Genomic DNA, 15150 nt, shown 5'->3' with positions numbered 1-15150 from the left:
TCCTTCCTAAGGTTTTGGTCTCCTTACCTAAGGAAGGATATACTTGCCATAGAGGAAGTGCAACGAAGGTTCACCAGACTGATTCCTGGGTTGGGGGATTGTCCTTTGAGGAGAGATTGAGTAGACCAGGTCTATATTCCCTAGAGTTTAGAAGAATGAGAGGTGACAGGGTAGGTGCAGGGAGGATGTTTCCCCTGGCTGGGGAGTCTAGAACCAGGGGTCAACCGTTTAGGACTGAGATGAGGAGAAATTTCTTCACTCAGAGGGTGAAGAATCTTTGGAATTCTCTACCCCAGAGGGTTGTGGATGCTCAGTCGTTGAGTATATTCACGACAGAGATCAATAGATTTTTGGATATTAAGGGAATCAAGGGATATGGGGATAGTGCAGGAAAGTGGAGTTGAGGTAGAAGATTAGCCATGATTTTATTGAATGGCGGAGGAGGCTCAAAGGGCTGAATGGCCGATTCCTGCTCCTATTTCTTATGTTCTTATTAAAAACTCAGTTACTCCTGATTGTACAAGCCCTAACTTTTTCATCTGTCTTTAGAGTGAGAATAGTGGGTACAGGAAACTTTCGATTTACCGGCACCTAAATAACCGGAAATCTCGGTTAACCGGCAAAATTCAGGAGTAGGTTCAGGTAAGTTTTATTACTTGCCTTCCTCGATCTGTTGCTGTGCAAGGGTGTGGCTGCAGCTGTTGCTAAGCTACAGAGACGCTTGGAACTTGTGGCCATTGTTCTGCACCTGTTGCTAAGCAACAGGGTTTGTTGCTTTATACGGAGCTCTCAGCTCTCTGTATCTTTTACTATAGCTCTCGGTTATCCGGAATTTTTGATGAACCGGCTCCACGTCGGTCCCGTCGGTGCCGGATAAAAAAAAGTTTCATGTAATTAGTGTAATTTCACGCCATGACAGTGATCTCTGTGCAGATTCCATTGGCGAAGACTGCAACAACGCACCCTGTGGAGCAGCAGGGTATCACCGACAGCAACTTCCGTGTTTCCGTGTTTAACTGCGCATGTGCGGATCCTAGAAGTTGCTGTCAGTTTTACCCTGTAATAATGCCGAGCGCTGACAGCCTCGCCATTATTAGTACAGCAAAATCTGGGCCAATGAGAATGTTTCCATCTGTGCCGACAATACACTCCAGTCCCTGCGGTGCCCACTGGTTGGCGGAAGGCCTCACGCGTACCGGCGGACACCACGTGCTCCTTCTGCAGGGCCATCCAGGCTCGGACGTAGCCGCGGTGGAGAGGCAGGCAGCCAGAGCGAACATCCCGATGGCCGTGTCTAACCTGGACCTGTGGATGGACCAATCCCTTTCAAGTCCCAGGAAACTTAAAGAACTGTAAGTGAGCCGTGCATCCAACCCATGCTTTTTCTCATGTTCAGTACATAAAGCCACTTTCAATGGTAGTTAGTTTCAGCTCCTAACTGAAACTAACTGTAGTTGATACCACGTTTCTGCATTTAATAGTGCAGCCATGTCCTCCTGGCCCCCTGTCGGACATGGCTGCACTATTAAATATGAAGATGAAGTTAAATTGAAAGTACATGGGCTTGTCATAACTTGAGCTGCAGGTATATCCAACATTTGATCACTTTTATTGCAGCAGGAAAAAACCTAAAGAACACAGAAGTGCAGTTTGTAACAATGGTGAACATAGAAATTATTGAAAGGAATGAGAGTGCTGAAGATATGAGATTGATTTTTTAAAGAAAGACTTACATTTCTATAGCGCCTTTCATGACCACCGGACGTCTCCAAGCTCTTTACAGCCAATGAAGTACTTTTGAAGTGTAGTCACTGTTGTGATGTGGGAATGTTTAGTGGAGCCTTCAGGCATGCTCCTACCAACCCCTGAGAAGATGTAGATTACTGACACTTTATTTGGTGCATTTTCTAGCAATTTGGAACCTACTCTAATTCAGCCTTTTAAATGAAAAAAAAAAATTCTCTTGGAAGGAATAAATATGAAAATAAAAGAAATTCTGGCAATTCAATACAACCTGACAGGGTGCAAATCATTTAACTGAGATTCTAACCACTGATATATCATATTAATTTGTAAATTGAAACATTTTAAAACTTGCATCTGCAATTATCCAAACCGGCAGTACATTCTACATTCACCAGACAAAACTGGCTTACTGCAGATACTGGAAATCTGAAAATGCTGGAAATACTCAGCAGGTCAGGCAGCATCTGTGGAGAGAGAAACTGAGTTAATGTTTCAGGTCGATGACCTTTCGTCAGAACACTAAAGTCAAAGTGGGGAATTAGCTGAATCGAGAGTAAGCTAATATAACAAGGAACAGTATGATGGGAAAGTGGTTATGTACTGGACTAGTAATCCAGAGGCCTGGACTAATAATTCAGAGAATGTGAGTTCAGATCCCACCATGGCAGTTTAGGAATTTGAATTTAGTTTTAAAAAACCTGAAAATAAAAAGCTGGTATCAGTAAAAGTGACCATGAAGCTGTTGGATTGTCCTTTAGGGAAGGAAATCTGTCGTCAATACCTGGTCTGGCCTATATGTGACTATATTATTAAATTATCCTGACTTTTTTCAGAATATTTCTTCATATTATAACAATAACAAAGTGCATTTATATTGCACCTTTAACATAGAAAAATATCTTAAGGCCCTTCACAGCAGCATAATCAGACAAAAATGGATGCCGAGCCAAAGAAGGAGATATTAGGTGACCAAACGCTTGGCCAAAGAGGTGGATTTTAAGGAGGGCCTTAAAGGAGGTGAGGGAGGTGGAAAAGCAGAGGGGTTTAGGGAGGTAATTCCAGAGTGTGGGGCCTAGATGACTGAAGATACAGCCACCAATGGTGGGGTGAATTGAGGAGGGATGCCAGTAGGCCAGAGTCAGTGGATCAGAGATTTTGGTGGTTTGGCAATGTAGGACTGGAGGAGGTTACAGAGATAGAGTGGGGAAAGGCCATGGTGGGATTTAAACACAAGGTTGACATTTAAATTTGAGGCATTGGAGGACTGGGAGGTAATATAGGTCAGTAAGGACAGGGGTGATGGATGAGCGGGATTTTGTGCGGGATAGGATACGGTAGCTGTTCTGGATGTGCTGAAATTTATGGAAAATGGGAGGCTGACCAGGAGAGCATTGGAATAGTCAAGTCTGGAGGTGGCAAAGGCATGGATAATGGTTTCGGCAGCAGATGGGTTGAGGTAGGGGCAAAGGTGGGCAATGTTATGGAGGTGGAAATAGGCAGTGTTAGTGATGGAGAATATATGGGGATGGAAACTCGGCCCAGGTCGAATAGGATGCCGAGATTGCAAACCGTCTGTTCAGCCTGAGACAATGGCTAGGGAATGGGATGGAATCGGTGGTGAGGGCGGATGACGACGGCTTCAGCCTTTTCTCAATGTACAACCGGACGAAATTGTGACTCATCCAAGATTGAATTTCGGACAGGCAGTCTTGTTTTTCTGGTGTTGTCAGTGTTTTTGTAGCTGTTCGCTTTTGCTAGTTTCTTAAGTTGGCTTGCACGTCATGATGAAAAGCAATAATTTTGGTGATATTGCTTCTAAAAATAAATACAGGTCGATGGGGAAGATATTTTGGTTACTATGTGTAGGCGTTAGACCTAGGCTGTTCAGGGGTGATGTCAGGAAGCTCTTCTCCACACAAAGGGTAGTGGAAATCTGGAACTCTCTTCCCCCAAAAAGCTGTTGAGCTTTATTCAATTGCAAATGTCAAAACTGAAATTGATAGATTTCTGTTAGGCAAGGGTATTAAGGGTTATGGAACCAAGGCGGGTCGATGGAGTTAAGATACAGATCAGCCATAATCTACTTGAATGGTGGAACAGGCTGGAGGGGCTGAATGGCCTACTCCTGCTCCTATGACCACATCGTAAATCCGTTCTTCTCAAACTGATGGAGGGGTTTCATTCCTTTATAAAGAGCGCAAATCTTTCCATCATGATTCAGTGGGCTTGCGACCTGTGACTCTCTTGTTTATGAAATGGTGCAGTACAACCTGTCGGTGCATTTTCATGAGATTTACACGCGGAAGTGATCTCATTCCCTGTCCGGACTGACTGTGTGTATGGGAGGAGGCTAAAGTAGTGAGTAAGAAAGAGCAGCGAGCGACTTGTGCCAGTGGGGCTGAGAACACACCGCGATCGTGGTGGCAGACACTGGAGTGGGCATAGGTGCATTGGGTTGAGAGAGGGGCCGAGAGCAGCAAGGGGCAGGGCAGGGGGCGAGATGTCGAAGTTTTCATACGTGCAGATGGCTCTTATGGTGCTGTTTTCCTTCCTGCTGACCCTGGGCTTGGGCTTGTGGCTGCCCGAGATTCTGAGTGCATTTGTCAAGCTGTTTGGTTTCACCGAGGACACGGTGACTCACAGTATCGTGCTGATGTATCTGCTGTTTGTGTTGTGCCTGGCGATGCCCGCTCTGCCCCGCGGCTCGGTGAAGGTACAGTTAAACCTCGTTAAGCTCTCGGTAAACGTTTCACATTACTAAATGCTGCCCGGATCTCCGTGCCAAGGCAGGCGACGCGTTTCTTTTTGGTATTGTATCAAATAAATCTTTTCTAAACACTTTTAATATGTTTATAGTGTTTCCAAGTTTTCCTAATCGTGACATTTGTAAATGGCCAAGTATCTAAAGTGAGGTGTCCATAATGGTAGCATTCAGAATGAAGTACATCTTAATGATTTGTAGAACGTTTGTTTAAGGGAACGTTATAAAATCCATGATAACTTCTAAGCATCTGGCCGTGCTTTGCGTCATTCCCATCCCGAGCTCACTTCATCATGCCTTCGAACTGAATCCTAAAGGGCACAAAGGTTATCTTTATCGCTACTACTTTTCCTGGAGGTCTATTGATTACTTTTTGTGTGAAGAACCAGTTTGAATCTGTGATCCCTTGCCCGAATGCCATTCAATATCACAAAGATAAATACAAATGGGGGGAGGACATTTAACCCAACTTGTCCATCTTTCCATAGAAATCTACTTGTCCCTTTACTTATTTCCATTCCCCTCTGTTGCCTTCTTTTGAGGTCACAAAGCTAAGTTTCTCTAATCGGCCCCCACAGCTCGGTGTTCTGATGCCAGGGATCAGCCTTGTGGCTTTTCTACATAGAAATACATAGAAGTTACAACATGGAAACAGACCATTTGGCCTAATCAGGACATGTCGGTGTTTACCCGCCATGTGAGCAAATAGTTCTAATCACATTTACCAACCCTGTTCTCACATCCCTTCAAACCCTTTTCCTTCATCCATCTATCCAATCTAATCTGGAATGTTGACAATATTTATGCCTCAATCACTAACCCTAGCAATGAATTCCACAGCATCACAACTCTGTGTGTGAAGGAGTTTCTCCTACCCTCTCTTCTAAGTAAAAAGAAAGAAACATCTCTTGCATTTAATCTTGTATTTATGGCCCCTCTTTACTGACTGCTCAATTACTGGAAAAAGTCTTCTATTATCAGCCCTATTCCATCCTTTCATAATTTTAAACATTTCTATTATATCACCCTGTAATGAAAAAGGACCAAATTTTCCAATTATTCCTTCATATATGTATTTCCTCATACTAGGCAACATCCTAGTGACTGCATTTTACCCTATCTAAAGCTTCAATATCCACCCGACAGTGTGAAGCCCAATACTGCATGCAATACTCTAACTGAGGTCTTATTAAGGTTTTATGTAGGGCCATCAGTATATCTTGGCTTTTATATTCTATACCTCTTGAGATAAAACCTAGAATTATATTAGATTTCTTTTAACAGCGTTATCAACCTGAAGTGCTGTCTTTAATGTTTAGTGAACCTGTACCTGTACCTCCAAGTCCCTCTGCTCTTCCACAGCACCGAGCCTACCTCCATTCAAAGTATAATTACTGCTGTTATTTCTTTTACCAACATACATCACCTCACGAATTCCATCTGCCATCTTATCAATAACATTTTGCAGTTTCCTTTGGTCTTCTAAAGAATTAACTTTTTAAAATTCATTCACGGAATGTAGGCGTTGCTGACAAGGCCAGCATTAATTGCCCACCCCTAGTTGCCCTTGAGAAGGCGGTGGTGAGCCGCCGCCTTGAACCGCTGCAGTCTTTATGGTGAAGGTACTCCCACAGTGCTGTTAGGGAGGGAGTGCCAGGATTTTGACCCAGTGATGATGAAGGAATGGTGATATACTTCCAAGTCAGGATGGTGTGTGACTTGGAGGGGAACTTGCAGGTGGTGGTGTTCCCATACGCCTGCTGCCCTTGTCTTTTTAGGTGGTAGAGGTCGCAGGTTTGGGAGATGCTGTTGAAGAAGCGAAATCTCTTACTTTGGTATCATCTGCAAATTTCTACATCACTCCCTCTAGACCTATATCCAAATCATTGATGTATATAATGAACAGAAGTGGCCCCTAAACTGAACCCAGTTGGACACCACGACCCACTTCCAACCACTTTCAAAAAGCCGCCCTTAACTCTTACTCTATTTTCTCCCTTCAAACAAATTTTTAATCCGGTTTGCTATCCTCTGCCTAATTCCATATCCCTTAATCTTCTCTCGTATTCTCCCATGTGGTACCTTGTCTAAGTCTTTCCTAAATCTACTGCATTTTCCCCATCTACCATGTTACCTCTGCAAAGAATTCTATGAGGTTTATCAAGCACAATGGTCCCTTTTGAAATTTGTGCTAGCTACTTCTAATGTCTCTTTATCTAGATCTATGTTAATTTCATCCTTAATTAAAGACTGTAAAGCTTTCCCTACCACAGTTGTTAGGCTAACTGGCCTGTAATTACCCAGATTAGCACTGCCATCCTTTTTTAAAATGGGCACTACAATGGCCACTCTCCGGTCCTAGGGTACACATCCATACTCAATAGAGCCCTGAAATATAATTTTTAAGACCTTTGCAATTTCCTCCCTCAACTCCTTCAGGATCCTAGGATGTATCCCATCAGGCTCTGGCACTTTGTCTTCTCTTATCTTAACTAATTTATCTAAAATTTCCCTTTCATCTATCACAGTATCACTCATCTAGCTCTCAGCCACTTCAGGATTCACCTCTATGATATCCTTCTCTTTAGTAAAGACCAATGCAAAGTACTTATTCTACCTCTGCCATTTTTTGAATATCATCTGCAAATTGGCAATCTGCTCCTATCTGGGCCCCCACCTCACTTTTAACAATTCTCTTTTCACTGATATTCAGGATGTGGGCATTGCTGTCAAGGCTGGCATTTATTGCCCGTCCCTAGTTGCCTTCAGAAGGTGGTGGTGGGCAGCCTTCTTGAAACACCGGTAGCTGTTTCATACAAATGAGTGGCTTGCTAGGTCACTTCAGAGGGCAGTTATGAGTCAACCACATTGGTGTGGGACTAGAGTCATCTATCTTCTATATATATATGAGTTTGTCTGTTTGTCTATGCAATCAAAAGTTATAGAGTGTACCTACACGCATGTTATATCAAAAGAAAGCTTATCATTAGGGGAGTCTCATAGGCGTATTTACTTTTTGGTCAGACAAAAATTGTTCGGACAGTATACAAAAAACGTTCAAAAATCCTCAAAACTCTGCTCATTAGCGGTTGACCAATCCTACCTCTCATTAGCATTGAGTGACGTGCTGGTTGACCAATCCTACAGTTCAGTGACCTGATGTTTGACCAATCGGTGCGTCACAGGCGGGACCTAATCCTCCAGTCTCCCGAAACTTCGCCGCCATTTTTTTCATCCCCGCAGCGATAGCACCAGCCAAACAAACCCCCACATTGCGGCTCCGGGAGCGGCAGGTGAGTTTACACACAGCGGGCGGGGGAGTGACAGCTGCCGGCTGTCAACCACGCCACCCGCGGGGGAGCTCAGCTGGGGTCCGTCTCGGCCCGAGAGCCCAGCCGGGCCTGAAGCGCTAGGCCCCGCACGGCTGGTATCACAACAGCACCAGGCCTCAAACGCTAGGCAGCAAGAGGGGAGGGAGGGACAGAGAGAGGGGGAGGGAGGGAGAGGAGAGGGGGAGAGGGAGGGACAGAGAGAGGGGACACACAGGGGCAGGGAGACCGCGCGGCCCAAAATTGCCCTGGCAATGCCGGGCACCCCCAGCTAGTACAGTATATAGGCCAGACAAGGTAAGGGCGGCAGACTTCCTTCTTTAAAGGACATTTGTGAACCAGTTGGGTTATTATGATAATCCAACAGCTTTTACTAATACCAGCTTTTTATTTCAAGATTATTTCAACTGAATTCAAATTCTAAAACTGCAGGAAGAGAAATTAAGGGAGAGCATATATCTGGAAACAAACAGGAGAACAGCACATCTGTCGTCTTCTATGTCCGAAATGAGCAAAGAGTGCAGCAAGATTTTCAGCTACCAAGAAGTGATAATGAGCAAGTGATAACTGAGAAGAAGTTGCTGAAATGTCAAACCACTACTTTGCATTGGTGTTCACAAATGAAATAGGTGAAGAAATTTCAAACCGGAAGAGAGCGTTAACTGCGAGCAGAGATTAGAAACTGTTAAAGTCACAAGGAAGCACATGTCAGGGAAGTTGCAGAAGCACTGACAATTTTTGGCAGAGTTCTGAAGTAATCTCCATATCTATTTTAAGTTGACTGCCATATAAGCAATTCAAATAAGGGTCACTGTTTCAAGTGATGAACAACAAAATAAAATGGGAAATTTGAGCAAGATATTTTGGGTAAAGGAGGATATAAACATGTGGATCAGCAAGGGTAATGGAACGAGAACTGTTAAAACATTCAAAATAGGACTTGGCAAGTTCCTGTCAGTGCACAGGATTCATTGTTATTAGATTCACTGTGCGTTCACATTACAAGCTTAGTTTTGGTACAAAGTAGTTTCGGCTTAACTTGTGCAGAATAAATCAGGTGTGAAGGCCCAAACTGACTCCGCAGTGATGCAGGTTGACATTTCCTCCTCTCTGGAGTTCTGCTCCACTTCACTGCCACATCAGGTCTGGACTCTGGATTCAAGGCTCACTTACTCTAACTGCAGGGTCAGTGCAAAGTGAAACAACTGCACAAGCACCAGAGTTGTAGTGTGAATGCACCCTTTAGAAGTGCACCAAGGTAACCTGGTGGGATGTTGCATGAACAGGTTAGATGATGTGTCACTATGTTACTATAAGTTTTTGAATCAAAGTCCTTGATGTAAATTAGGAAGAGGAGGGGTTGCAGCACCGAATCCTAACTAGTCCCCTCAGTCGAGCCATAACCCACTCTAACATCAGTCGCGGAACCGTGATATTTTAATTGCTGTCAATAATTTCATAGCTTCTACTCCTTTTAACAAACTGAAAGCGTACACTTGTGTTGCACAAGGCTGAAGTTGCTTCTAATCCTGCTGCTCTTTTTGTCAGAGCACTTGACCAATTGAGTTGTTGCAGCAACCTTTTTTAAACTCTTAATGAAAACGTATATTGTTTGGCAAAGCATTTCACTTGTAATTTTCTGAAATACAAGACCATATAAATCAAAGCAAACTTTATAGTTTATAAGTGATATCATTATTATGGTAAGTGATTTTGTTATGCTTAGATCTCCCTAGATAGCAGCATCTTAAATATCTGCGGGACTTCTTAATGCAAAATTGTGGCGTTCAAGCAGCAAATCACTTATCGAGCAGTAAATACCGAAATTTGCAGTAATTATTTTGTGATGATTTCAGCCATAGCTTTACTCAGCACTTATGCAAGGGGGCTGCTCTCCTATTTTAGTTGGCACTGTGAATGAGTGGCTGGCCTAGTGCTTTGTGAGGCTTCTCTGGAATCCTCCTTTAATGAAATACCACAATCAAAATGTTCATTCTAATGCCATTTGCCAGTACTCAGCTAGCAAATGTCATGAATTTGAGATTGTGTAGCAATAGTGTGAATCAGCATTACAGTAGTTTAGGTAGCAGTACATTCCCTTGGTGGATAAGGAAATTGTGTTTTATCAGCTATACTTAATATCTAATTTGCTGCAGGTGAGTTAGATGTTTTCTTGAGCTAATGTAAAATTAACACATGTATTATTGGTTATCTTTGTTTTTAGGTTAAGGACAAAGCCATCTTGATCACAGGGTGTGACACAGGATTTGGGTTTGCTTTGGCAAAGCACCTACACACCCAGGGGTTTACTGTCTTTGCTGGCTGCCTCTTAAAGGTGAGTCTGTGACATAGTCTATTTTGTTCTGTTAAACCTTTGTATTGAAGGACTTGGAAAAGTGTCTTGTGTTCTCCACTTTTCCGAATCACCTTTCTGATGATTACTGCAAAATTGTGTGAGATGGAAAAATGGGAACAAAGCTGTTGTTTTGGAAGCAATCTGGAAAGTTTGAGTTAAAAACAGAAAATGCTGGAAATACTCAGCAGGTCAGGCAGCATTTGTGGAGAGAGAAACAGAGTTAACGTTTCAGGTCGATGACCTTTCATCAGTTTTTGGAAAGTTTGAGTATTTGGATAGAAATTGGCAATGACCCTTGAACGGAACTCTAGGCTGCATTTTTACATTTATCAATAAATATGACTTGTCAATATTAACACCCTTCCAGCTAGCAGAGAGAGAAGACTTTCATTTGACTTTAGATTGGATTTAAACCCAAGTCTCAGAGGTGAAGGGACCATATCCTAACCTACTTTCATACCTAATTTCTTCCAACCATATTGTTTCACTGAGCAGTTAAGGTGCAAGATTAATTTGTTGTCGTCAGCATGCATATAGAAAATGGTTCCATGTCTAATATTTCCAAGGGGCAACTTATAAACAAAGAAAAGAATGGAATCAGGTCATAACAATAGGATTGAAGGTACAACTTTGCTGGTCTATATAGTGCAGTCGTACTAGTAAGGTGGGATGCAGAGTTCTTGGACCGCACTTGTATTTTTCTCAACAACTCCACATTCAAAAATACACCAATTACACTTTCCCCTTTAAAATCTCAGTATATCACAGCTTCCTTATTTGTTGAAAATCAGAAGTGACCACGTCAGCAGCCTTATTAAGGAGCTGCCGTCATTTGGGTGCACCGTATGAGCCCTTAAATACATACTTTCCAAAACATTCTTGTCTTGTTCATGGGACTGTAGTAGCATTTAAAATCTCCCAACGTCTTGCTGGGGTAAGGAGGACCTCCGCAGCACACCCTGTGCCTCTATTAGCTCCAAGTGCCACCTTCAGCCAGCAGAAAATTGCTCACTGTTGTTCCACACAGCACTCCTTAAACTTTGTTAAACTTTGGCATCTGCCACCTAAACTCGGGTAAGAACAACTGATTCTGTTCCAGTCTGACTGTAGTACGTCAGAGCTCATGCTGAGTCTTGCTTTTGATTCATCATCTTGTGCTGAATTCAGCCCATCAATTCTTCTGTTACCCCACTTCAGCCACACAGAGTTACAATGATATGTTAAAACCTGTACACATGCAAACACTTAGGATGCACATTTTTCATGTTTCCGACCAAAACAACTTATCATTCTCCATTCCTCTTAAAGTCCTGTTTGAAAATGTAACAAATAATGGTGTGCTATGCATTGCAAGCTAATAAAGAAAACTCTTTTATACACTGCCAAGACCATAACAACTTCATCTTGTACTGTAATAGTTATATGTAAGAAGTCACACAACACCAGGTTATAGTCCAACAGTTTTATTTGAAATCACAAGCTTTCGGAGCAGAAAAAATGTGATATTGAGAAGTTCATTCTGCCCACCTTTGATCACTGTGATTATCTCTCTGCCGAGGTGTGATAAATGGCAGTTAGAAAGATTACCTGTAATCATCTGGCATTATTCTCTGACTATATAAGCTGTGTCTTTATGCATCTCTCCACTTCACCTGGCGAAGGAGCAGCGCTCCGAAAGCTTGTGATTTCAAATAAAACTGTTGGACTATAACCTGGTGCTGTGTGACTTCTTACATTTGTCCACCCCAGTCCAACACTGGCATCTCCACACCATGTAATAGTTATGATCTGGATTATAGCTTAAATTACTAATAGAAAATTACATTTTGTAAAGCAATAGATCCCTTACTAAACTGTATTGTTCAAATGTTTAAAGTCTTGAATATGTATTATAATTATGTCATTAAAGACTAGTGTATAGTACATGTCCCATTTCAAATCTGTATGTTACACTTCACATTTGTCATAGCATGAAAAAGCATCCATTATGCTTGTCTGATTGGCTGAAATAACCAGGATCTGTTCAGTTAACCATTCTGATTTGCTAAAATATCCAATTATTGCTAGACAGGTAGGAAACGAATACCAAGAGGCAACCAATAAGATTGTTCAAACTATTTTTCAAACTTCTTTACAATGCCTATGTTACTTATGAGCCATGTATTTTATTTGCATGCAGATTACTCAACCTGACTCTCGTACTTTACTTAAACTAACTTATACCTGTGAAGTCAATGGAAAGTAAAATTGGGCAGCGTGTAAAGCGGGTGGCTGATCTGATTGTGTCTGTGTCCCATCGGGCGGGTTGGAATAAACGATCCGTATTTTAGAACTGAAAAAATGTGATATTGAGAAGTTCATTCTGCCCATATAGCTTATCTGCCATCCAGATCTTTATCAGGAATTTAGAAAAAACCTTCCCACTACCCCAAACACACAACTTTCTACTTTTTGCTGAATTGCCACTTTTATTTCCTTTTGAATGTTTTGACTGACTCATTACTTACTGCGCTGGGCGGTAGCCTGTTTCATAATTTCTGCCATAATTTCATAATGGAAAATGTGAAAAATTATTCCTTATTATGCATCTTACTCAATAGGCAGTCATCTCTCTTTTTCTACCCAGGTATCAAAAAATAACTTTTCTCTGCATCGTCCTTATCTGTTTCCTTCATTCTTGTAAAATACTAATGAACATCCCATTATGTTATTCACAGTAAGTCAGAGGATTTTGAATTTTATGGATAGATTATCAGGACAATTTAGTTATTACTGGGCATGGAATTTATAGACATTATGATTGGGGCGATTTATTAAAGGGAAGCAGTGGGAAAGTACTGTGTTGGCATTTGTATTTATTTTACGATTGCTGACCCCGGGCATTTATCCATAAATTTGAAGGTTGTGTGATTTATTAATAAAGGGGCAGTGGTGGGAATGAACATGGGAATTGCTAGATGAAAAAAGATCATGGTCCAGCTAATATCCTTTCTACCATTCTGGTAGTCGCATGATGCAATCTTAATTGAGTTGTTGACTAGCAATCAATCTCTGTCAGTTAGTCTATAACAGACCCAGAAATGACATGAGGAAAACCCCAGTGGTGGAGATCTTTGGGAACCATAGGCCCAAAGTCACCTCTTTCCTCCCAAGCATGTTACACTTACCACGTCATGTCTCAAATACACATACAAGAAACTTCGCGATATCCGGCACCGACAGGACCGGCGTGATGCCGATCTATGAAAACTTCCGGACAGACCAGCGCTAATGTTGAAGGATACGGAGGTTTTCATCTCCGTATCTGACTACAAACACCAGCTTGTAAACAGTCGGCCCGTACCTTGGAAGCGTCTCTGTAGCTTAGCAACAGCTTCAGAGAGGCTTTCCAGAGACTGACTGTTTAAAAAAAAAATGCTAGGAGAAGAAAAAAAAAGAAAAAAAACCTAACCAAACGGCTGCTGATTTCTGCCATTAGATCGAGGTTTCCGGACATACAACTTCCGGATAAACCAAAGTTTCCTGTATACTGTATCCCAAAATGTTACTTTCTGAAGCTTATAGTTATTTAATTTTTTTAAATCAGTTATTTATATAAAGGCAGAAGTGGGAATGTAGTTAATAAGCATAAAGCTGGGGGAGAGTGGGAATTTATTGATAAAACACCAGCAATGAGAATGAAGTTTGTAGGGATGAATTATTTATTGTAAGATTGGCCTATTTATTTGTTTCAAGATAGAAGGCTTGTTACTCATGTAATTATTTAGAGAATTGCACAGCAGGAATTAATTTAAAAGATATACTTGTTTTGTAAAAGATAAGTTTTAAATGCGGGGTGGAGTTAGGAAGTGCTGAGTCAGAGTGGAGACATGGAGAGTTATTCATTTCCAGCAACTGGCCTGGAAGAAGCGGGGAATGAATTATTTATTTTCCAGAGTGCGGGATGGTAAAAATAAGTTGTTGCAAAATCCAAGTAAAAAGCCAAAAAGAGAGCTTAATAAAAAGTCAAAGAGAAGAGCAAAATACCTCCAGGTTTGGAGCTTTGAAGAGCAAAGTTTCAAAATGGCTATCAGCTGTGAAGTTGTTGCAATGAGTGAACAGGTAACTTAGAGGCTTCCAGTGAATACAGTAGAAATGTAACAGTGCCACCGACGGGTATTGCAGGTGTGATTTACGACTGTGTCACCTTACCTCGTTGAAATGTATGCTGGAGGGCATTGGAGTAGTGAATGAAGTGTTATCAATTGTGGCAAACTCAAAAAACTCAAGTATCTATCTATCTATTTATTTATTATATATATAAAAGGGTAGTGGTGTCTGTCTGTCTGTCTGGGCATCACTCAAAAGTTATAGAGCGTACCTACACATATGTTATATCAAAAGAAAGGTTATGATTAGGAGGGTATCCTAGGCATATTTACTTTTTGGTCAGACAAAAATTGTTCGGACAGTAGACAAAAAACGTTCAAAATTCCGCTCATTAGCGGTTGGCCAATCATACGGGGGAAATCCGCTCATTAGCATTGAGTGACGTGAAGGTTGACCAATCCTACGGGGGGCGCGCGCTGCGTCACGGGGGGCGTTTCATGGTGTGTGTGGGCGGGGCCTAATCTTTCAAACTGCTGTTAATTCGGCCATCTTTACCTCAGCTTTTCATGCAGTGCAGTTGTCTTCTTAGCTATGGGGTGCTTAAAAACCTGGGCCTAGAAATTCGGTTTTGGCGCAGCGAGGGCTTTAGCGCCGGAAGTTAGTGCCGGCGCTAAGTCCCCCTGCGCGCGCCAAAAATTCAGTAGCGCCGCGCCCAAACGGCTGCCGGCGCTACTGAGGGGTCTCAGCGCCTCAAAACTGGCGCCACGCGCCGCATTGCGGCGCTATTCCGGCGCTGCGGCGCCCGCTGCGGTGCGGCAGGCTCGGGAAGTGCAGGCCTCCTCCTTCCGTTAAGGAGGGGCTGCCTGCAC

General features: G+C 42.3%; 1 protein-coding gene across 5 annotated transcripts in view; it reads left to right on the top strand.

Moving 5' to 3' along the window:
* Window positions 1–3993: 3993 nt before the first annotated feature.
* LOC147115603 (D-beta-hydroxybutyrate dehydrogenase, mitochondrial-like) overlaps window positions 3994–15150 on the top strand; it is a 57871-nt gene continuing 46714 nt past the window's right edge. For 4 of the 5 annotated variants that reach the window (XR_015078643.1, XR_015078644.1, XR_015078645.1 and 1 more), the window contains exons 1-2: window positions 3994–4459; window positions 10061–10171. Coding sequence is in view for 2 of the 5 variants with exons in the window: in XM_085989984.1 (XP_085846110.1) it covers window positions 4247–4459; window positions 10061–10171 (324 nt within the window). In the remaining 3 variants the exon portion in view is untranslated. The remainder of the gene's footprint in view (window positions 4460–10060; window positions 10172–15150) is intronic. The other variant, XM_085989982.1, reaches the window with a different exon arrangement.

Source organism: Somniosus microcephalus, chromosome 6, assembly GCF_052327205.1.
Source record: "Somniosus microcephalus isolate GS21.2 chromosome 6, FLI_Smic_1.0, whole genome shotgun sequence".
Taxonomy (NCBI): Eukaryota; Metazoa; Chordata; class Chondrichthyes; order Squaliformes; family Somniosidae; genus Somniosus; species Somniosus microcephalus.
This window is presented reverse-complemented; position numbering and strand designations above follow the sequence as displayed.